Source organism: Schistocerca piceifrons, chromosome 4, assembly GCF_021461385.2.
Source record: "Schistocerca piceifrons isolate TAMUIC-IGC-003096 chromosome 4, iqSchPice1.1, whole genome shotgun sequence".
In the NCBI taxonomy this organism is placed as follows: Eukaryota; Metazoa; Arthropoda; class Insecta; order Orthoptera; family Acrididae; genus Schistocerca; species Schistocerca piceifrons.
The window spans coordinates 610653829-610679317 of NC_060141.1; the positions used below are offsets into that span (position 1 = coordinate 610653829).

General features: G+C 42.7%; 1 protein-coding gene across 1 annotated transcript; it reads left to right on the top strand.

The window, feature by feature from the left end:
* The first annotated feature begins 4150 nt into the window (after nt 1–4150).
* On the top strand, nt 4151–9434 carry LOC124796372 (dormancy-associated protein 2-like). Its single transcript, XM_047260533.1, has 2 exons — nt 4151–4179; nt 9059–9434. The coding sequence occupies exons 1-2, from the start codon at nt 4165–4167 to the stop codon at nt 9296–9298; spliced, it is 255 nt and encodes an 84-aa protein (XP_047116489.1). The 5' UTR covers nt 4151–4164; the 3' UTR covers nt 9299–9434.
* The last annotated feature ends 16055 nt before the right edge of the window (nt 9435–25489 follow it).

Consider the following 25489-nt stretch of genomic DNA (forward strand, 5'->3'; position numbering starts at 1 on the left):
TGGCCGGACGCGGGATTGAACCGTCATCCTCCCGCAGCTCGTGGCTTTGGCCACTCGGACCTCGTGACCACCTCTTGATGCGATGCTACATCCAATCCCCAAGCTTGGTGCCTCCGCCTCGGGCCAGCGAACCCCATATATACAGGATGGCCCATTGATCGGGCCAAATGGAAAAACGACAAAGAACAAAACCAGTCTAGCTTGAAGGGGGAAATCAGATGGCGCTATGGTGGGCCCGATAGATGGCGCTGCCATTGGCCAAACAGAAATCAACTGCGTTTTTTAAAAATAGGAAGCCCCACTTTTTATTACATATTCGTGTAGTACGTAAAGAAATATGAATGTTTTAGTTGGACCACTTTTTTCGCTTTGTGATAGATGGCGCTATAATAGTCACAAACATATGGCTCACAATTTTAGACGAACCGTTGGTAACAGGTAGGTTTTTTAAATTAAAATACATAACGTAGGTACGTTTGAACATTTTATTTCGGTTGTTCCAATGTGATACATGTGGCTTTGTGAACTCATCATTTCTGAGAACGCATGCTGTTACAGCGTGATTACCTGTAAATACCACATTAATACAATAAATGCTGAAAATGATGTCCGTCAACCTCAATGCATTTGGCAATACGTGTAACGACTTTCCTCTCAACAGCGAGTAGTTCGCCTTCCAAATGTCCGCACTTGCATTGACAATGCGCTGACGCATGTTGTCAGGCGTTGTCGGTGGATCACGATGGCAAATATCCTTCAACTTTCCCCACAGAAAGAAATACGGGGACATCAGATACGGTTAACGTGCTTCGACGACCAATCCACCTTTCATGAAATATGCTATTCAATACCGCTTCAACCGCACGCGAGCTATGTGTCGGACATCCATCATGTTGGAAGTACATCGCCATTCTGTCATGCAGTGAAACATCTTGTAGTAACATCGGTAGAACATTACGTAGGAAATCAGCATACATTGCACCATTTAGATTCCCATCGATAAAATGGGGGCCAATTATTCTTTCTCCCATAATGCCGCACCATACATTAACCTGCCAAGGTCGCTGATGTTCCATTTGTTGCAGCCATCGCGGATTTTCCGTTGCCCAATAGTGCATATTATGCTGGTTTACGTTACCGCTGTTGGTGAATAACGCTTCGTCGCTAAACAGAATGCGTGCAAAAAATCTGTCATCGTCCCGTAATTTCCCTTGTGCCCAGTGGAAGAACTGTACACGACGTTCAAAGTCGTCGCCATGCAATTCCTGGTGCACAGAAATATGGTACGGGTGCAATCGATACTGATGTAGCATTCTCAACACCGGCGTTTTTGAGATTCTCGATTCTTGCGCAATTTGTCTGCTACTGATGTGCGGATTAGCCACGACAGCAGCTAAAACACCTACTTGGTCATCATCATTTGTTGCAGGTGGTGGTTGACATTTCACATGTGGCTGAACACTTGCTGTTTCCTTAAATAACGTAATTGTCTGGCGCACGGTCCGGACACTTGGATGATGTCGTCCAGGATTCCGAGCAGCATACATTACACACGTCCGTTGGGCATTTTGATAACAATAGCCTTACATCAACACGACATCGACATTTTCCGCAACGGTCCATTTTAACATGGGTAATGTATCACGAAGCAAATACCGTCCGCACTGGCGGAATGCTACGTGATGCCACGTACTTATACGTTTGTGACTATTACAGCGTCGTCTATCACAAAGCGAAAAAAGTGGTCCAACTAAAACATTCATATTTCTTTACGTACTACACGAATATGTAATAAAAAGTGGGGGTTCCTATTTAAAAAAACGCAGTTGATATCCGTTTGAGCTATGGCAGCGCCATCTAGCGGGCCAACCATAGCGCCATCTGGTTCCCCCTTTAAGCCAGACGAGTTTCGTTTTTTCGTTCGATGCTTATTTCGTGAGATATTTTGCCCGGTCACTATCAATGGACCACCCTGTATACGTAGTAACATTTCTTCCAAATGATGAAAATTATCAAAGATTTAACTTGCAAGGATGCTTGGATGACTTGCATGGTATACACAATTAATGAATGACTTGCATGGTATACACTGGAGGTTGTAGAGGGGACTTGGTAGATCAAGTTTTACATAGGGACACATGCAACAACGCTGCAGAACGTCAAATTTATAGGTGCTGGCGCCTTTAAATGTATGTATATACAGGATGATTTCGTGATTATGTCGCAAACATTCTAGAAAGATGGCGAGGGATAAATGCATCAATTTGAGGTAGGGATCCCTGTACCGGAAACGAATGTGTCGAAAGTTACAAGCGGAAACCTCTGACAGTGAAATACATGTACTGGTACTGTTGTTGCTAAGATTGAAGGGTAGACCACCTTCAGAGGTGGTAGTATAGATCAAGCCGGCCGTGGTGGCCGTGCGGTTCTAGGCGCTCCAGTCCGGAGCCGCGCTGCTGCTACGGTCGCAGGTTCGAATCCTGCCTCGGGCATGGGTGTGTGTGATGTCCTTAGGTTAGTTAGGTTTAACTAGTTCTAAGTTCTAGGGGACTAATGACCACAGCAGTTGAGTCCCATAGTACTCAGAGCCATTTGAACCATTTTTAGTATAGATCAAAACAAGGGAAAATATATCCAGTAAACATGAAACACATCTCCTCTATCGAATAAGTGTTAATAGCCTGTAACGTGCGTCTTTTAGAGCCCATGTTGACTGGACTTTTTTCTTGTTTTGGTCCGTACTATCACCTCTGAAAGTTGCATATTTTACAATATTAGTAACAACAGTACAAGTACTTGCGTTCGGTTGTCACAGATATCAGAACGGTTTTCGCTTATACTTTTCGACATATATTTACAGGAGCCGGCGCCTGTAGCTTTGGCGCTCTGTAGTGTCATTGGGTCTATAGTCTGGAACCGCGCGACCGCTACAGTCGCAGTTTCGAATCCTGCCTCGGGCATGGATGTGTGTGATGTCCTTAGGATAATTAGGTTTAAGTAGTTCTAAGTTCTAGGGGACTGATGACCTCAGAAGTTAAGTCCCATAGTGCTCAGAGCCATTTTTTAGTGTCGTTGGGTGACGTTTCTGGGTATGGGTTTCTGTGTACGGCTTGATCTACTAAGTCCCCTCTACAACCTCTAGAAGTATGTAACATGAATTGTGAAACACCATTCGCACTGGTGAGTAAGCCTATCTCATTTAAGGCATTGCGTGATCCGTCTTCGTCATTATAACGCTGCGTGACTCTGAAATTCAACAACTTTCCTCCATTCTACTTCCTCCAGAACGGTTATTCGTCGTTCTAGGAGTCTTCGTGCCGACTTCCACATTGTCTGCCCTCCGATTTCGTTGTTCTCGTCTATGTTAGTGGATCCTTGTTCTCCAGAAAACCTGGCTAAAGCTGCGGCTTCCAGTAAGGAATGGTTAGTAGCCGTCTTTCGTCGTAACGATTAGGCACACAGATAACGTACACGTTAAATTTTGAACCCAAGACTGACGAGTCTATAAAATTAGTCCTCGTTCTACGTTGTGATACATCGCAAGCAAAAACAAAAAAAAAAAACCATTTCAACAAATAAATGAGAGGAAATATTACAGTGTGATAGAGAACCTGCCGTTCCCTCACACTGCATCCTTCCTCCTACTTTAGTAAAGGTTATATTCGATTTTAGTTCAAGCCTGTGACTATTACACATTACTTTTGTGCAGTCATTACTGAGTGTATGTGGAATGAATGTGCTTTTTTTTGTCATTTCTGAAGACGTTTACCGAAGAGGATACTTAGATGTCAACTGCTGAGTGTATCTTATGCAATACCTAAGCAGTAAGACAAACAATTTGCGCTGTTTTCACAGTGACGTATTTGCTAAAATGCACTTATTGGCGTTCAGTGGTTCCCCGGTTCGCTCTGAAGCCTCAGTGGCCTTGTTGCATTGTTTGTTCGGCTCCCGCACTCCATCGAAAAAGATTGACGTCACGCACCGAACGTGCTTCGGAAAAACTCACTCACATCATGGTCCTTTCCCCAAAGTCAGTTTAAACTAATCATTCGAAGTGGCTTTCTGAGAAAGCAACAGCTTCGTTGTGCGCACCAGGAGCCGCAGAACATATATAAGCGGACAGAAGTCAACAGCAAAGTGCAGTCTGTTGTCAACACCAGCATCATGAACAAGTATCCGGTGAGTGGTCTCTCGGGCAATTGCGCGCTTTCTCAAACACCTGTGCATTGTCGTTATTCCAAAGTCGTACAGCAAATTTAGCTTCTGCTACTTGTCTCTTCTTATACTATCTATTGACCTGTTCCAAACCTAATTAGTAGGTGTGATACAAAGCACTACGGCTTTCCTTTTAGTTCCACCCCGTACCACAAAAAATCTAATTTGGCTGTTAAGTAGTTATTTGCCACCAGTTGGTGCCTTGTAGCAAGTATAGTATGCAGCCAAAAGTTATGCATGTGTTTATGGGAGGCATACGTGGTACTTGGTTCGCGAACCTGCTACAGCTTTCCGTTGCTGCCCGACTGCTTTTATGTTTATCCCTTTTGCAGATTGCTTTTCATCTAATTTAGTTGGTATCCTAATCTGCTGATTTAAACAGCCAAAACACTGTGCACACTGGGTAAAATATTACTGAATTTTCAGAGCAAAGCGTTTGTGTTTCAGAATTAGAATTCAAAATCGTACATCATTCTCAAGCACTATCTCAGAAGCAAGATTTGGGAGATATTATTGTAGGTTTTCGCAGATTATAAGCACACAGGACAGTTAATCATCACCTAGAAAGAACACGCTATATATTGTGTACCAGTTCCAGCCGTGCAACAAGGCTTGAGCACAGTGATCGTAAATGAGTCCTAACCTTCAGGGACCAGAGACAAGCGTCCTGCCTTGTCAATGAAAATCTATTCGAACCCTAAAGGAACTTCTCTGGACTCGTTTACCGTGTAAAAGGTCGTGGTTTTGATTCATTTCGTATGATGCAAGCCGTCGAGTACGTCGACTGCTCAATGAATCGTTCACTCGCAATGCATGGCATGTGGTTCTGCAATGTTTGCTGGTATTATTCCAAACCTTAACTTTCGCGCACTCATTCAGGTCACAGTAAACGTGAACCAAGATGTTAACTTTATCATTTCCGGTGACCGAGTATTACATTTTCTTCTGCTTCTTCATGATGAACATACTGTGTACACTCCCTTTTCCGAAGATGAGAAGAGGCGCTTTGACAGGCAGCGTACCATAGTTCAACTGGCCCACTAAATCACGTGGCCTTAATCCCATAGAAAATGCCTGACACTATATGAAAAAGCGGGTTAAAAGTAGCTGTGAACATCGCAGAAATTTGGTGGTAGTATGAGACCTAACCGTCAGTCAGTGTCTTCTGCTGGACATGACGTACCGGCTGGAACTTGCGGGCTCTCTTCCTTGTGGAACTGAGACGATTTTTTAAGCCGGTTTTGCACGGTGCGTACGTGATGTATCCCTATTTTTGTCCGGTGTGTTTTTTCAATAGCACAAGTTCCGAAATAGTGTATAATCTTTTTCTCTCTTCTTCCTACCCAATATTAGGCCTGGTGGTCTGGTCTTCCAGCATCCCTTCTACCTCTAGGTAGCTAGCTGGTATATTAGAAATTTTCGGGGGATCAGGCCGGCGTTCATCCGAAGTACATGGTCCTTCCAGAATGAGATTTTCACTCTGCAGCGGGGTGTGCGCTGATATGAAACTTCCTGGCAGATTAATTTCCTAGATATTCTGTAGTTCTGCAGCTTGGTCAGAACTGGTTTGAAATCCTTAAGGCTGTCATCAGGTTTCCTCCTGTCCCATAATGTGTAGCCAGTAGTTCTTCTCATGAATGGCGTCTCAGCTATCATTAGTCTCCGTTCGACATATCTGCGGATTGAGCAAAACTTTGCTGCCATTCAAAATGGTAGGTTTCACCAGGGTATTATTTAGTTCGAGTGTGGTGGGCCGCTGAGAAAAAGACATTCTGATGATGCTATTTGTTAGTCCTGTGAAGTTTGTGATTTTCCATTGTATATCGTGTTCTTGCCCTCTGCCAGGCACTTTATTGTGAATAGCAGAGTAGATGGAGATGAATTTTGGTGGGGTTGTGCCTTAGTTATCTGCATGTTGATAGTTCAAATGGCTCTGAGCACTATGGGACTTAATTTCTGAGGTCATCAGTCCCCTAGAATTTAGAACTACTTAAACCTAACTAACCTAAGGACAACACACAACTCCATGTCCGAGGCAGGGTCCGAACCTGCGACCGTAGTGGTCGCGCGGTTCCAGACTGTAGCGCCTAGAACCGCTCGGCCACCCCGGCCGGCTGTTGATGGGTGCTTGAGGATTGTGTTTCTATTGAAATATTGGTTCTCTTCCCATCTTTCTCGATGAAGGATTCAGTTTTGTTGAGAGAGATCCTCTGTTGTACATTTTACTGTTGTGTCCAGGTCATCCTCTTCTGCAAGAATTAGCTGGTGATCTGGAAGCTAGCTTGTTTAGGTGAATTTGCCTTGATCCTGGCGCGGTTCTGGTGCTGCAGTCTGGAACCGCGAGACTGCTACGGTCGCAGGTTCGAATCCTGCCTCAGGCATGGATGTGTGTGATGTCCTTAGGTTAGTTAGGTTTAACTAGTTCTAAGTTGTAGGGGACTAATGACCTCAGAAGTTGAGTCCCATCGTGCTCAGAGCCATTTGAACCATTTTGAACCTTGATCCTGTCATGAGAATTTCATCTCCATTCACTGATGATTTTACTGTATGTTCAACAGTGCTTGTCCAACTCCTACCATTTCTGACTGCAGTGATATAGTCGGTGTATATTATCAGAATAACTTTTACGCTGTGTGACCTGTTATTACTTTCTGCCAGGAGTTTCAAAAGTTCTCTTGCGTCAGCTGTATCGAATCATTTCTTAAAATTCCATATGTCTTTTCAGACAGAAGTTATGTATCTAGCATATTTCATTCCGTCAGTATACTAATCTTTGGAGGTCACCTTCATTTTTTTGAAAAATGACAGTATCATCTACAAACAGAAGCTGGACACCGTCTTATTGAAGGCACCTTCAGTGCCGGGCGGGAGGGTTTGCGTGTTTCGACGAAATCGGGAGCTGTGCCGGGGGCAGTGTAGCTAATGGCAGGGCCATCCAAGACGTGGTCTTCTTCACGCAGGAGTCGGACAATGTGTATCCCGCAACACAGTGCAGGCAGAGCTCTAGAGGCTCGGTGAAGCCAGATTCCCCAAGGAAAACAACCCTGACAGTACAACGAGCAGCTCACAACACGTGGAGGTTGCATCCCATCACACGACTTAACCAACACAGCGCTCCTAACGCGGTCGGCATATTGTAAAATTACTGGGAAACTGTTAAAGAACCTCAGAAGAAACTTCATGCCGAACCGAGACTCGAACTCTCGACCTTTGCCTTTCGCTGGTAAGTGCTCTACCAACTGAGCTACCCAAGCAAGACTCACGCCCCGTCCTCACAGCTATGCTTCTGCCAGTACCTCGCCTCCTATCTTCCAAACTTTGCAGAAGCTCTCCTGCGAACCTTGCAGAACTTGCACTCCTGGAAACCTCAGAAGAAGGTCTGGATCAACTGGTGACAACCGGAAAATCTTATACTGATTCCTGATAAGTGTATTTCACGAGTAGACTACGAAGGCAAGATAATGGAGATTCGAGTTCAGACAGAGGCTTACCAGAAACTTTCTTCTCGCACAAATTCAATAAAAAAGGGAAATGTAACAATGACACACAGTATCTCCATAACACACCTGAAGGTGGCTTGCGTAGATGAAATTACTCTTCGAGTTACTCGAGCGCGGAAAAACCATAAGCTGTGAGGTATACTATGAGACACTCCGCAGCCTATGCATGTGTAGGAAGATAAACGGCCTGGGCTGCTCGCGGAGGGAATGGTACTGCCCCACGATAACCCCCGTCCACGCGTCTCCAAGGTCACACAAAGCGTGACGGCCAAGTTCAAGTGGGGACAGCTTGAGCATCCGCCCTACACCCCAGACACATCGTCCTGCTACTTCCATGTGTTGGATCCTCCAAAAAAACATCTCAAAGGAAGCCCTTTAGCTCCGACGACTAAATGAATGACACAGTAGAATACTGAAACTTCCTGGCGGATTAAAACTGTGTGCCCGACCGAGACTCGAATTCGGGACCTTTGCCTTTCGCGGGCAAGTGCTCTACCAACTAAGCTACCCAAGCACGACTCACGGCCGGTACTCACAGTTTTACTTCTGCTAGTACCTCGTCTCCTACCTTCCAAACTTTACAGAAGCTCTCCTGCGAACCTTGCAGAACTAGCACTCCTGAAAGAAAGGATATTGCGGAGACATGGCTTAGCCACAGCCTGGGGGATGTTGCCAGAATGAGATTTTCACTCTGCAGCGGAGTGTGCGCTGTAAAGTTTGGAATGTAGGAGACGAGGTACTGGCAGAAGTAAAGCTGTGAGTACCGGCCGTGAGTCGTGCTTCGGTAGCTCAGTTGGTAGAGCACTTGCTCGCGAAAGGCAAAGGTCCCGAGTTCGAGTCTCGGTCGGGCACACAGTTTTAATCTGCCAGGAAGTTTCATATCAGCACACACTCCGCTGCAGAGTGAAAATCTCATTAGAGTAGAATACTGTCTTCCTTCCGGCTCGTGAAAGTGTGGTATTGCTATTCTCAATCTTGTGGTGACAATTTTTTAATAAAGATTTCAATTACACCCACATTGTTGTTTCGTGCTTTTTTTTTTTTTTTTGAACGCTACTCATAACAAAACTTTTCCCTCGAGCTCAATTTCATTAATCCTGACACGTTCCCGCATTAATCCATTTACAAAGAATCGAAATCCTTCAACGTGATACTTTGCAGATGTAGAAAACTGGGAGGGTTTCTTTAAATGAGTACGGCGGCTTTCCAGACCTATGCTATCCCAATTCGAGTTTGCGTTGCCGCTAATGACCTTGTCATCGACGGGACGTCAGACCCTAACATTCTTTTCTTCTTCTTTCCTCGCTCTACCGTTTTGTAGCAGAAGTCTTTGTGTTGAACAGGTGGTCCTGGCCGTGCTCCTGGTCGCCGCCATGTGCGTCTCGCCACTTTGGGCCAGCGCTGTGCCTGATCACCACGGAGGACCCCAGCACTCGCAGCACCATGGTGGCGGATCCCAGCACCATGGTGGCGGATCCCAGCACCACGGTGGCCCAGGGCAGCACCAAGGTGGTGGCCCAGGCCAGCACCAAGGCGGCGCCGGCCACCACGACTCTCATGGAGGTGTGGGCCATCATGGCTGATAGGACTTTGGTTCTGCTCTGCTTCTACCTCTTCAGTAGTGCTGCAACATTCTTCTGAGGACAGCTCTATCTGTTCAATGTAACCAACTTTTATGTCAAGCATGCTTGGTAAATAAAAAGTCTCCAGTAATTTAAAGCCTGTCTAAATTTTTTCAGCTCTAAGATTTCAAAACATATCGCGAACTGTTAAATCTGTAAAACTTCTCTTGTGTAACTAAACAACGGCGTCACCACATACAATATTAAATCACAGTTGAATAAATATTTAAAAACATATTTTCATTTCTTTCAGTTATATTTCTTGTGGCGTTTTGTGCATGTCACTACTCAGGATGATATCCAATAACTATGCAGCCCTTCCATGTATTTTATAGCTTCCATAATTACCTGTACTAAAGAATTTTGATCTACGGGTAAATGTGAGAACTTATGTTTGAGATATCTGTCCAGTTGGCAGCATTGTCATTTCTGCAGAGAAATTCGTTAACGTTAACGAAAAATCATTAGCAATGCCGATCGTCGTGTTAAGCATAGCATATTCGTATCTGTTAAGGACAATAACAACGTTTCTTGTAACTTCTTATTAACGTCCGTATCTATAACGTGAGGTTAATTTTGATAACTGGATGGTTTCCAAAGGGTCGACGGGCTTTCTGTAAGAGGAAGTTAATGTAACTATTTATTTCCTTCTTTGTATGACGGTTTTTTTATTGAGTCACTTTTATATAACAGAAGATACATAACTTCAGACGGAAATCTGTGAATGGAAATTAACCTGTAGTAATGACGAACTTTGACAGAATTGTAATTCCTCGCTGGATTTGTATCTGACACACTTTGTTTAAACGATAGTCTACAAACATTTTATTCGTAACCTATATTCAGATTCATCATATTACCATGAACGATCGCAATGAGAAAAATAGTCCGTCATTCAGTTCGCTTCTATGATATGAAGGACAGGCAGCTTATAAAATCAGTAAAAATTTTTTCCGTGCAGGGCATCTGGAGGTCGTTTAGAAAACATATTCGAAGAACTTCGTTTATACCCTTGAATGATGACGGTAGGCATGTACTTAATGAACAAACGGATTTCCACAGTAAACATGTATCGAAAATTTCAGCAATGTTGTAAAGAGTATTAACTACCTACAGGATCGCAAGTGTCTCCTATTTGTAACGGACATGATATTTATGGAGCACTTTTTGATGTTACGAGAAAACATATCACATTTACGATATAGATTTATGTTGATGTGTCAGATGAATGAAGTTGTGTCAATGAAATGTATATTATACGTTCGTATTTACAGTTCTAATGTCGGATCGTATACTGTTTCGTGTACAAGAGTGATGGCAAGTACCATGTTTGTTGGTTAGTTAGGTTTAAGTAGTTCTAAGTCTAGGGGACTGATGATCTCAGATGTTAAGTCCCATAGTGCTCAGAGCCATTTGAGCCATTTGAACTTAAACAATACTTCGTGCTCCTGGGTTTTAGCTCACACTGTCTTTAAATAGAAGACTTCGGAGATTGATACTAGTGTTCTTTCATTATTTATATCTTTAAATACTGGCAAAAGTAGTGTTTCTAGGATGTATTGGGTTGGCATATACTTTGGAAGCATTTTTCCGTTCATGTAATAAACACACTGACATTAACCATATAGAAACATTTGTATGTACAACTCCAGCAACGCAGTACATTGAAGCTCCAATCGGAACACAACTCTTATAATCTTTACGCTGTAGGAACAATTTACCGATGCTTGTGAATACACTTCGCTGCAGACACCAACTTCTTTGTCACTTAATTAACGCCTTCTTCGAGAATCTTTCTTCTGGATGTTAACTTCACCTTTTGGCGTCGTCTTTGAAAACTGGGCGTAAAAATTCAAGGAAATAATACTTAACATGGCGAGTTAACTACGTAACAAACCAAACCAAAATGCACGAAACTTAACTAGATGTGCTAACCGTTATGAGAGCTTTGCCCCTTCCCACAAACTATGAAATTGATATGTATCTAGCCCAGCAATTAGTAACTATTACTCTAAAGTCAGCACCGAACTACAATTAATTTATTCCGTCTTAACCAGGCTCTTCAGGTGTCTATTTACGAACTGAAAGCAGCAGAGGCAAAAGTGAGCACCGATAATGTAGCTACGTGCAGCATCCAGATACCTAGCCAATACTTAAGTCATGATAACTGAATGTCATATCAACTTCCACAAAACAAAATCAGATGTATTTAACACTCGTATCGCAGCAGAAGCAAAATAAATTCAAGTGCACGCCAAACTAAGTGCCGATCAGCACACTGAAGAAAAAACTCACAGCGATATTAATCGTCAGAAAACCATTTCAGTCCAATGATGGAGCTAACACATCAAGAGTTCATATATTGAGGGACATCACATAAAGGTCTACTTTCACAATGTGGGAACTACGAACAATTCACTACAAAAGCGCTTTCTACCTGTTAATATATACGAGTACATAATAAATCACGTCAGTATATAATATTAGATTGGTGCATAAGTTAGATGCTTATTTGTTTTGGATGTTGGTATTCCGGTTGCAATGGGGTTTGTTTATCGATTGTAATTTTCATTTGTAGCTTACTGTTGCCATTTGAGATTACATGTTGTCATTTTGTCATTTAGAGATAGTAAGTTAAGTGCAGCTGCGGACGCAGAGAGACGGAGCGCCAAGCGGACGAATCGTAACGTTTCCGACATATTGTTCTGTTTGAGGTCAATAGACGGGTGACAACAGCGGAGGCAGAAACATTTGTGCCTGGTATGGGGATCACGCCACTGGACAGAGCACGGGAAGTAAATGGTTTTCTCGTTTTAAAGACGGAGGTTTTGGCATTAGTGACTCTCCACGCTCAGGAAGATCTTGGGGGTTTGATAAAGCTCTTTTAAACACATTAAACCATTACGACCAAGGCCAGTGTACTCGGGAACTGGTAAATGTGATGAACTGTGGTCATTCTACCATCGTGCGACATTTACGTGAAATGGGGAAGGTTCAAAAATCGGGTTTATGGGTATCGAATGCTCTAAGCCAAAATCACAAAGCTCAGCTGGCGGCCATATATGCATCGCTGCTTGCTCGTCATCAATTGGCTCATGAAGCACACCGACTATTCCTATCCTGTATCGTTACTGCTGACGAGAGAAGTTTTCTTTATGCTAACATAAGGAAAAGAAACGATTGGTTTAGCCCAAACAAAGCGGCAACATCCCGGGCAAAGACCTGCGCGCATACGCAAAAGATAATGTTATTCCGCTGGTGGAACAGCGACGGTGTGGTTTACTTCGAACTACTTCCCCGAGGTGGAACCATCACTGCTGACGCGTATTGTCAAAACAACTGAGAAACAGTCGCAGACCAGTGACTAGGAAGACTGGGTGAAGTGATGCCTCTTCACGATAACCTCTCTCCGCGTTCTGTTGGACTGACAAAAAACTGACAGGAACTGGGTTCGGAAGCCATTCCGCCCCTACTTTGTTTACGTGATCTTGGGCCCTCGGATTTTCATTTTTTCCGCTCTCTATCGAACAACTTTCAAGAATTTTCTTTCCGGATGAAAATGCACTTCGAATGTGGGTCGACGAGTTCTGCACCTCAAAGCCACGTGGCAGGGAATCTAAAAGTTACTCCAGCGTTGTCAGACTATTGTAAATAGTAAAGGAGAATAAAGTCTCTTTTAAAAACAAGTGTTGAGTTTGTTGTTGTTGTGGTCTTCAGTCCTGAGACTGGTTTGATGCAGCTCTCCATGCTACTCTATCCTGTGCAAGCTTCTTCATCTCCCAGTACCTACTGCAACCTACATCCTTCTGAATCTGCTTAGTGTATTGATCTCTTGGTCTCCCTCTACGATTTTTACACTCCACACTGCCCTCCAATGCTAAATTTGTGATCCCTCGATGCCTCAAAACATGTCCTACCAACCGATCCCTTCTTCTAGTCAAGTTGTGCCACAAACTTCTCTTCTCCTCAATTCTGTTCAATACCTCCTCATTAGTTACGTGATCTACCCACCTTATCTTCAGCATTCTTCTGTAGCACCACATTTCGAAAGCTTCTATTCTCTTCTTGTCCAAACTGGTTATCGTCCATGTTTCACTTCCATACATGGCTACACTCCATACAAATACTTTCAGAAACGACTTCCTGACACTTAAATCTATACTCGATGTTCACAAATTTCTCTTCTTCAGAAACGATTTCCTTGCCATTGCCAGTCTACATTTTATATCCTCTCTACTTCGACCATCATCAGTTACTTTACTCCCTAAATAGCAAAACTCCTTTACTACTTTAAGTGTCTCATTTCCTAATCTAATCCCCTCAGCATCACCCGATTTAATTTGACTACATTCCATTATCCTCGTTTTGCTTTTGTTGATGTTCATCTTATATCCTCCTTTCAAGACACTGTCCATTCCGTTCAACTGCTCTTCCAAGTCCTTTGCTGTCTCTGACAGAATTACAATGTCATCGACGAACCTCAAAGTTTTTACTTCTTCTCCATGAATTTTAATACCTACTCCGAATTTTTCTTTTATTTCCTTTACTGCTTGCTCAATATACAGATTGAATAACATCGGGGAGAGGCTACAACCCTGTCTCACTCCCTTCCCAACCACTGCTTCCCTTTCATGCCCCTCGACTCTTATAACTGCCATCTGGTTTCTGTACAAATTGTAAATAGCCTTTCGCTCCCTGTATTTTACCCCTGCCACCTTCAGAATTTGAAAGAGAGTATTCCAGTTAACGTTGTCAAAAGCTTTCTCTAAGTCTACAAATGCTAGAAACGTAGGTTTGCCTTTTCTTAATCTTTCTTCTAAGATAAGTCGTAAGGTTAGTATTGCCTCAAGTGTTCCAACATTTCTACGGAATCCAAACTGATCTTCCCCGAGGTCCGCTTCTACCAGTTTTTCCATTCGTCTGTAAAGAATTCGCGTTAGTATTTTGCAGCTGTGACTTATTAAACTGATAGTTCGGTAATTTTCACATCTGTCAACACCTGCTTTCTTTGGGATTGGAATTATTATATTCTTCTTGAAGTCTGTGGGTATTTCGCCTGTCTCATACATCTTGCTCACCAGATGGTAGAGTTTTGTCATGACTGGCTCTCCCAAGGCCATCAGTAGTTCTAATGGAATGTTGTCTACTCCCGGGGCCTTGTTTCGACTCAGGTCTTTCAGTGCTCTGTCAAACTCTTCACGCAGTATCTTATCTCCCATTTCATCTTCATCTACATCCTGTTCCATTTCCATTATACTGTCCTCAAGTACATCGCCCTTGTATAAACCCTCTATATACTCCTTCCACCTTTCTGCCTTCCCTTCTTTGCTTAGAACTGGGTTGCCATCTGAGCTCTTGATATTCATGCAAGTGGTTCTCTTCTCTCCAAAGGTCTCTTTAATTTTCCTGTAGGCAGTATCTATCTTACCCCTAGTGAGACAAGCCTCTACATCCTTACATTTGTCCTCTAGCCATCCCTGCTTAGCCATTTTGCACTTTCTGTCGATCTCATTTTTGAGACGTTTGTATTCCCTTTTGCCTGCTTCATTTACTGCATTTTTATATTTTCTCCTTTCATCAATTAAATTCAATATTTCTTCTGTTACCCAAGGATTTCTATTAGCCCTCGTCTTTTTACCTACTTGATCCTCTGCTGCCTTCACTACTTCATCCCTCAGAGCTACCCATTCTTCTTCTACTGTATTTCTTTCCCCCATTCCTGTCAATTGTTCCCTTATGCTCTCCCTGAAACTCTCTACAACCTCTGGTTCTTTCAGTTTATCCAGGTCCCATCTCCTTAAATTCCCACCTTTTTGCAGTTTCTTCAGTTTCAATCTGCAGTTCATAACCAATAGATTGTGGTCAGAATCCACATCTGCCCCTGGAAATGTCTTACAATTTAAAACCTGGTTCCTAAATCTCTGTCTTACCATTACATAATCTATCTGATACCTATTAGTATCTCCAGGATTCTTCCAGGTATACAACCTTCTTTTATGATTCTTGAACCAAGTGTCAGCTATGATTAAGTTATGCTCTGTGCAAAATTCTACAAGGCGGCTTCCTCTTTCATTTCTTCCCCCCAATCCATATTCACCTACTATGTTTCCTTCTCTCCCTTTTCCTACTGACGAATTCCAGTCACCCATGACTATTAAATTTTCGTCTCCCTTCACTACCTGAATAATTTCTTTTATCTCGTCATACATTTCATCAATTTCTTCATCATCTGCAGAGCTAGTTGGCATATAAACTTGTACTACTGTAGTAGGCATGGGCTTTGTGTCTATCTTGGCCACAATAATGCGTTCACTATGCTGTTTATAGTAGCTAACCCGCACTCCTATTTTTTTATTCATTATTAAACCTACTCCTGCATTACCCCTATTTGAGTTTATTAACAATATTATGAAGAGGATAGTTAGTACTCACCTTATAGCGGAGATGATGAATCGCAGATAGGCACAATAAAAAGACTGTCAAACAAGATACTTTTCTGTCAAAAAGGCCCCCGTAGGAATTAGACAACACACACACACACACACACACACACACACACCCAAGCAAACGCAACTCACACACACATGATCCAGTCTCTGGCTGTCGAGGCCAGTCACAGTATCGATAAGAGAAACAGAATGTTAGAGAAAAAGCAATATACCTGAAATATATGGAGATGCATCTGTTTCTTTCTCGAAAGAGAAATCATTAACAGCGATGCGATAGAATTAGAAGTGGAAACAATAGATTGGTTCACTTGTAAGCATAGAAAATAGGTGCAGTTAAGTTGACAATAGGTGTAAAATGTAGGACATGAATGAGGTCTGGAGCACGATCAGTTCAGTCTGGCAAGTCCCTCTGCAGCATGTTTGTTCCTTTGTGTAGCGCTGTTGTAGTGCCCGATTGCCCAATTTCTCAGCCCATGCTTTTCTCGGAACCTTAAATTTCGTGTTGCTGATGTTCAAAAACACTTAAGTATTTGAAAAAAGGTTATGTTTCAAAAACCGCCGAAAGGTTCTAATAATATAGTTTCTGATTTGCTACCTGTTTCGGCAATATGATCAAGTATCATAAAATTATTTACAAAAGCCAACAGGAAAATGTTCTTCTGCACGAACCAGTATGGAAATGTACTGCACACGAAAAGACGGAACTTCGTTATGACGGTATATCAGGTTCGATTAACTGTATCACTATACACTGCCGGAAATAACATTACTACATCCGGAAAGGTCAAGTCGATTTTGATCTGATGTCGGCATGTATCACCTGTGGGATAGTAAATGTACTGATAACGAATATTTATTATCAAAAACAGACTTGATCACAAATTGTTTATTCCGGTCGCTAGTGATATACCACTAGAAGGAAGTTCTTACTCACTGGTCTGAAGACGACCACAGTTGTGGTCGAAACCGGTCACCGGAATAAATAATTTGTGATTAAGACTGTTTTTCATAGTAAATATTTGTATAGATCACTGCATTCTCTCACAATGTATTCAAAACTAAGTACTGATATCGGTTTCAACTGTCTGCCTAGCGTAGTGGCATAGCTAGTAGAACGTTTTAATAGGGAATGCTCAGAGAGAAGGCTCAGTGTGGTGTAAAAGAGTTAAGCAAGCAGGCAACCATGACATAGTGACGCACTCGTGCTTCCACAGCGAACTGACCGAGTATGAAAGGGGTCAAATTGTGGCATGCTGAATGACGGAACGGTTCTTTCGGATAACTGCCTCAAAAATTGGACGTTCTGCGTCAGTTGCGCAACGACTCAGGTATCAGTAGTTATGTCAACATTCTCACACCTGTAGGACGCGTTTCTGGAATTCCACTTTGCACATACGGCCGTCAGGATCGTGTATCGTAAGGACAACAGTGGCAGGTCATACAGCTACCACAGGAAAGTTAAGAAGGCCTGTAAGCCCAGATATGTCAACATGAACTGTCACAGACCATACATTTGCAGTGAGACGAGGGCACGCACACCTCTAGCGTGTCTCCCACTCACGCCACACCATCGACTACCTCGAATTGACTGGTGCCGTCAGAGGATCACTTGGAAGATGGAATGGCCCGCCGTGGTCTTCAGCGATGAAAAGAGATTTGCCTGCACGGAAGTGATGGTCGTTTGAACATACGACGTAGACCCGGTGAGCGCTGTCTCGTTGACTACGTTCGTCGCAGACTAACTGGCCCCACCCCTGGTGTGTGATAAGCTACAACTCTCGTACATGTTTGTTGTTTCGGTAGGGGACGCTAAAGGGCTCTAGGTACCTCCAGAATATTCTCAGACCCCTTCTTTTGCCGTCTGTGCAACAGGAAGGTGATGTTCCATGAAAATGCGAGCCCACACACTGTCTGCGAAACTCAATATGCTCTGCAAGACGTGTAGCAACTTCCCTGGTTAGCACAATCTCTTGGCTTGGCTCCAACCGAGCACTTGTGGTATATGATGGGATGAGAAGTGGCACGTGCGACTCGTCAACCAACAACTCTTACAGAACTACATGAGCAGGTCCAGCAGGCGTGGCATAACGTATCCCTGGATAGCATTCGCCATCTGTACGATCGACTGGACGTCAGAGTCAGAGCATACGTTGCCCCCCTATGGAAGCTACCCCATGTACTAATACTGGTTTTACTGGGTGGTACCTCAGACCACTTATGAAACGCAATCGTTTCTCGTCTGGCCCAAAAAATTATGAAATCTGTAATAAAAATTTTGAAGTATTGTAAATATTGCCTCTTCTGGCTAATTAGCTTGCCAATGCGTAAGTGAATCTACCCACTTTGCTTCTATGAAACAGAGTGCTTCTGAGAAATTTTCCTGACCCTCTGTCCTCATCACAGCTAAATATCTGCCACTTCCGTAACTGCCATCTGCTAAATCAAAGGGCTTCATTGTGGTCTCCATTTTTCTCAGTACCGTGCAGAACACACAATGTGTTTGTTACTTGCTCGTGAATATGTACTAAGATTTTTTATACCATCAGTGCTGAAATATAGGCTAAAGGAGACTTACATCTCAGAATATCTGGGAGAGTTCTTATTTTGCACATAAATGTGTGGTTATTACAGTTCCTTGTTGTTTAAATGGAGGGACTCTTCCGAAAGCGCAAACTTCAGAAAATAATGACATCGCGAATAATGAAAAATTGCACATGACTGCCATCTAAAGTTCCAGATCCACTTGTAAACTATGCTCGCTGTTTATCTGCAACATTAGTTACATGTTTCTTTCTGTCTGGATATCGGGTAGGTTACACTTCATGATATTATGCTAACAAGGACAGAAAACTCTTGGAAGCATATATTTAGTAATTGAAACAGTTGAAAGATAGCAGTTTGGATGATATTAACCATTATCAACAACTGCAGAGAAGATGAGTTTGTGGCACAACTTGACAAGAACAAGGGTCCGGTTGGTAGGACATGTTCTGAGGCATCAGGGGATCACAAATTTAACATTGGAGGGCAGCTTGTAGGTTGCAGTAAGTACTGGGAGATGAAGAAGCTTGCACAGGATTGATTAGCATGGAGAGCTGCATCAAACCAGTCTGAGGACTGAAGACCACAACAACAACAACTGCAGAAGACCTGAGGTGTCATCTTGTTATTCCTCTTAAAACGTTTCGGCTGTATATAATGTATTCGCATTCAATCACAATGACGTTAGTTCGCCAAAATGACACACGCTAATTTTAACGCCGGGGAGACAGGGATAAATAAAACTATCTATAACGATTTCTTTACTTTGTTAAATGTGACCTTGATCAGCGATTTATAACAAAGCTACTCTTTATCCAAAGTCTCAATAAAGGATTGAATCATTGTACATAGCTATGGCAAGCACATGCGAAATGTGGCTCGCATTTCTGTTCCGTTCATCTCGCTTGACATTGTCACCGTCCTTTACGTGTAGTGTCAGTACGCTAAGTCATGAGCGTCTGCTAGCTTTCCCGCTTTCCTAACGACCGCTATCTTCGCCTCTGTATGGCAGCAGTGAGAACTCTAAGCTTTATGTGGACGTAAGTCGTGGTTCCCGGAAGTGCCAGTCGTGTCTTGTCTACCAGAGGCACCGGCAACATGAAAGTGAACCCAAAGGGCATTGGCAATATATTACCTAGTGATGATGAATTCAACTGGAATACGTTCTGCATCATGTCATGTTGTAACAGCATTGAAAAAACTTCGCATATTTCATGGTATTAAGTCTGCCTCAACATGTATCTCTCAATGACAGAAGCACGGCGATAGGACCACACCTCCCAAGAACCTCACGATCAGGTTTTCTAAGGCCGTGTATATTTCGAAGCCACAGCTTTCCCGTCAGTTGTTACCAGAGGACCTACATTGCTATGTCAAAACGCCAGACACTCAAGTCTTCGGGTGATACTCTACATTTGTAACAGTAATTTGCGAAATTGTGTGGTGTATATACAGAAGAGTGACTGCTTGTTTGTCACCTGCCATTAATCAACTTGTACAACTACCATGTCACATATTAGGAACTGTCTACTATATATTCGTATGATTATTATTTGACACTGGTTTTCAGCTTAAGCAACTACTCTCGAACTACTATGACTTCTATAACACTCCAGTATGAGTCAAAACCAGTGGAATAGAAAATTGCGCAATGAATACTACAGAGACAGCTTCTGAAAAATTATTTTCTTTAATTAGTAGCCTTGAGTTAATAGATCATTAGTTTGAAGCTCGGGGTGGTTGGCACTAGGAGACTTATAAAACGTGTATAAGCTGTTATAAAACCCGTTTTAGTGCAGTTGGTAATACATCTAAAACATGATATGATTTCCGCTGTTTCCAGCGACATCATAGAACTATTTGGAAAATTTAATAATAAAACCTAGGTCTTCTAAGCCCGTGTACATTTCGAAGTCACAGCTTTGCTGTCAATAATTAACAGAGGACCTAAATTTCTATCTCAAAACGCCAGAAACTCAAGTCTTCGGGTCTTATTCTACATTTGTAACAGTAATTGGCGAAATTGTGTGGCATATATACAGAATTACAGAAGAATGAATGTAGAATTTTGTTAAAAGTAAAAGTAATCTACTGATTTTGAAAATTGCAGTGCTTAGAAGAAATGGTCAATATCAGTGGTCATCAGACTCTCTTACTACAGAGCGAATACTTTGGGCCGCATATGCACAGTTCTTATATTTACATCTTCATTTGCACACCGTTAGCCACCTTACTGTGTGTTGCAGAGGGTACTTTGTGTGCTAGTATCACGTCTACCTTTTTGTGTTACAACCGCGCATCGTTTATGAGAGGAACGATTGCGATTAAGCCTTAGTGTTGGTCGAATCTCTGTTTCTTCGCGAGATGTTCATAGTAAGAAGCAATTTCTCGGTTCACTCTTCTGGGAATGTACCTTCTTCGAACATTAATAGTAAACTATACCGTAACGCAAAATGCCACTCTTGCAGCGTCCGCCACTGCAGTTAGATGAGGAACATTCTTGGAACTTTAACGGCAGGTTTTATCGTTACTCAGAAAGCGTTTTGGTTCAAATGGCTCTGAGCACTATGGGACTTAACTTCTGAGGTCATCGGTCCCCTAGAACTTAGAACTACTTAAACCTAACTAACCTAAGGACATCACACACACCCATGCCCGAGGCAGGATTCGAACCTACGACCGTAGCAGTCGCGCGATTCCAGACTGTAACGCCTAGAACCGCTCGGCCACTCCGGCCGGCGCCTGTCTTGCAACGGCTGACACTGGAGTTGGTTGAGCATGTGATGCACTTATTAACTGAACCTGTAGCGAAGATGTTGCTCTTCTTTGGATTTTCTCTATTTCCTGTATCAGCTTATTCCGTTACGGATCCCAGACTGCGAGCAATATCCAAGTATTGGTCGAACGAGTGTTTTATAAGCTACTTCCTACTGTATACTACTATATAGCCTTATGATTCTTCCAGTGAATTTCAGTGTGGCATCTGCGACGTCGCTATCTTATTATTTACTTGGTGACGTACATAAGCTAGTAAGTTATGATACCCCGATAGATTACCTATGGTACTGGCCGCTGGTTCCCAACTACTGATCGTTAAAAGACTGCACCAATAGGGACACTTTGAGTCGACTGTTTTCTGTTTGAGTTTACTGCTATTCTGAGACACCCCAATGTTGTGACAATGTAATTGCCTTGGTGTTGTTGCGGTGTATGTGCGAACTGCTCATTAATTGATTAATAAGAGTAACTGTACTTAGATCTGTATGCATCTTAAGCGTTATTTTTCTTGTACTCATTGCGTTGCATACAGCAGCCTTAATTTCACTTCATATTCCTTGTTGTGAATATGTACTGGATTTGAACATGATCATCTCTATATTGCGCCATCATGAATCCACGTTATTTCGGTTTGAAACTTATGCCAAAGCAGTTGATCGGTGCGAGGCACACACGTCCGTGAGTTGTCAGTACTGGAAGACAAATAATAAAACATTCCTCCTCCCATCTCATGTAACACCGCAGCGACCGTTCTACTAACCCCTTTTCTCTTGAGATAAGCAGCCAACTGTACTTAGCTCACAGAATTCAACAACGTCAATTAACATTAAACATTACTGTCTCTTTGAGCATTTTTTTTTACTATTCAATTAAACTGTACTCTTAAGGAGTTCTTAAAGTTAGTTAATGTTTGTGGATTAGGCCGTTAGTTGACTGATGCATATTATTATAAAATACGAATGAGAACCGTGGGCCGCACGAAGACTTGATTCGGGCCGCAGTTTCACGACCACTGATCCAAATCACTAAAAATTCAGAGAATGCGTGGAAGAGAGGAACCGTAATAAGTGAAAAATATTGAAGAGAACTTGCGTGCACCTATGTTCGGCACCGGTGTTAAAGCAGAGCTCAGTCGACGTAGAGCCGTCGGAACTGGAGACTTGCAAACAAGTGCCGGTCAAACTGATGTCGAAGGGCGCGCTATCAACACGTGAGTTATTTCGGACGGGACAGAATGACTGATCTGAGGGAAACGGGTTTGACATACTGTGACACTGCTACTCATAGAGGGCATGCTGCTACAACAGAAAGGCGTGTATGGAACCAGTGGATAGAAAAGTCATCGAGTAAAACAAAAGTGATTTATGGCGTTCCCCAAGGTAGTGTTACAGGTCCTCTGCTGTTCCGTATCTATACAGGGTGAAGTCACTAATTATTGCCACTTAGAATAACTCCGGAAGTATGATAGTAGCTGAAAAGTTTGTGGTACAAATGTTGCATGGAACAACAGGGGTCGCGTCAGTGATCTGAAGGTAAACTTTGTTCTTTTAAATTTGGCGCTATAGTTTGGTTATTGTTTTCTGATAGCGGCTATCGAGACGAATCCAATGATGTGTAACATTAAGGTCTTTGAAGGTCAACGAAGGTCACAAGGGTGGTATGCACGTCTATTTACAGAAGGTGTTCTAAGTGATGACCATTGGTATCACTGCATTGCTGCAATCTTCTTATCATGGATTGAGTGGTATTCCTTATCACTTCCGCACTTATCGAAGGCCATGCTCTGAGAATTCTCTCTCGTATATCGTGCAAATAGTAAATATTCGCCGAATACGTGCCACTGACATGTAATCGGCATTCAATGGTTTCGCAATACAACACTAATAGGAACGGGAAGACTAGTATCGTCGAATCAAGCGAACGTGAATAATGTATTCCTGCGAAGAACAAGTAGAAACGCTTCTCATTTACGGAGAATGCCAACGAAATTCAGTGAGAGTAGAGACTTATACGCTGAAAGATATCCTCAACGTACTCACCCTACACGACGTACAATTAAATATGTTTATGATAAATTGAGAACAACTGAATCTTTAACGCATAGGAAACATATCCGGCAAAGGAAAGCTACTCACGAGGAAACGGAAATTGGTACTCTTTCCACAGTCGTTCGAGATCCCTGGGTTAGTTCGCGTCAAATCGCAAGGTAATCTGGCATGAGCCAAATTAGTATTGTTCGTGTTCTGCGTCGCCATAATATCATCCTTATCATATCAGTCTCCACCAAGAAGTAACTGGTACGGATTGTATGCGTCGCATTGAATTCTGCCGATGAGCTCAGCTTCAGACTCAGAGGGTTGAGACATTTATTAATTTGTTTTTATTTGCTGACGAGGCAATATTCACGAACCATGGAAATGTCAATTACCACAAGATGCATTATTGGGCAACTGAAAATCCACGGTGCCTGCTGCAAGTTGCACAACAAAAACCGTGGTCGGTCAATGCATGGTGTGAGATTCTAGAGGACAGAATTATAGGCCCCTATTACATCGAAGGAAATCTTAATGGTAGGAAGCACACCACATTCCTGCAAGAAACTTTGGGTCTGTTATTGGAAGAAATACCTTTAGGAACAAGGAACAGAATGTGGTATCAACACGATGGGTATTTGGCACATTTTTCACTGATGACTAGAAATGAGTTGCAGAGACAATTCTCAAATCGTTGGATTGGACTCGGAGGGGATGTGTCGTGGCAGGCTCGTTCGCCAGACTTGACGACTCTGGATTTTATCTTGTGGGGATTCGTAGAAGATATTGTTTATAAAGACGATCCAAGTACTCCTGAAGATATGTGAGAGAGAATTGTTAGAGCATATGCTTCGATAAGTGCCGAAGTGATAAGGAACACCACTCAATCCATGATAAGAAGATTGCAGCACTGCATTGACAGCAATGGTCATCACTTCGAACACCTTCTGTAAATGGACGTTCATGCCACCTTTGTGACGATCGTTGACCTTCAGAGACCTTACTGTTACACATCCTTTGATTCGGCTCGACAGCCACTATCAGAAAATAAGTACCAAACCATAGCATCCCATTTAAAAGAACAAAATTGACCTTCATACCTCCTGACTCGACCTCACCCAGCAACAAAAATCCCAACGTCATATTATCGACCCCGTTGTCCCATGCAATATTTGTTCCACAAATTTTTCAGCGACTATTATACTTTCGAAGATATTCTTAGTGGTAGTAGTTAGTGACTCACCCTGTATAAAAGATGTAGCAGGCAATCTGAGCATCCGTCTCAGGTTGTTTGCAGATGATGCTGTCGTCTATAGTAGAGTCATCAAAAGATCAAAGCAAACTGCAAAACGATGTAGAAATAATATCTAAATGGTGCGAAAAATTGCCAGTAGACCCTAAATAACGAAAGATGTGAGGTTATCCATTAGAGGGCTTAGTGGAATCCGTTACACTTCGGTTAAACGATAGATCAGTCAAATCTAAAGGCCGCAAATTCCGAATTCAACTAAATACGTAGGAATTACAGTTGCGAACAACATAAATTGGATAGAACACGTAGAAAATATTGTGGGGAATCCAACCCAAAGAGTGCCTTTTATTGGCAGAACACTTAGAAAATGTAACACATCTGCTAAAGAGACTGCCTACACTATGCTTGTCCGTCCTCTTTTGGAGTACTGCTGCGCGTTCTGGGATCCTTATCAGACACGATTAACGGAGTACATTGAAAAAGTTCAAAGAATAGCAGCATGTTTTGTAACATCGCGAAATAGGGGAGAGAGTGTCACTGATGTGATACAGGAATTGGGGTGGACATCATTAAGACGAAGTCGTTTTTGGATGTGGCGGAATCTTCTCACGGAATTTCAATCACCAGCTTTCTCCACCGAATGCGAAAATATTTTGCTGACGCCGACCTACCTAGGGAGAAAGATTATCATAACACAATAAGGGAAATAAGAGCTCGCAGGAAAAGATATAGGTGTTTGTTTTTTCCATGCGCTATACGAGATTGGAATAATAGAGAACTGTTGTGAAGTTGGTCCGATGAACCCTCTGCCAGGTACTTAAATGTGATTTGCAGAGTATTCATGTAGATGTAGATGAAAACGCCCGCACAGAAGACGAGCAGACTCAGGACCACTCAGTGTAAGCAGAGCACGTGGCATGACCACCATCTCGTCCGCACTTCCGTTAACGACAGAACAGCTTCGTTCCTATCGTTTGCTCGACATTCGAGCACCGCAGCGATGTGGACATTGCAAAGACGCTCCGACACCATCTTCTGAGGACTCGACTAGTGGCACACACACCATTGTGTCGGCTTCTATTTACAAGAAGCCACCAAA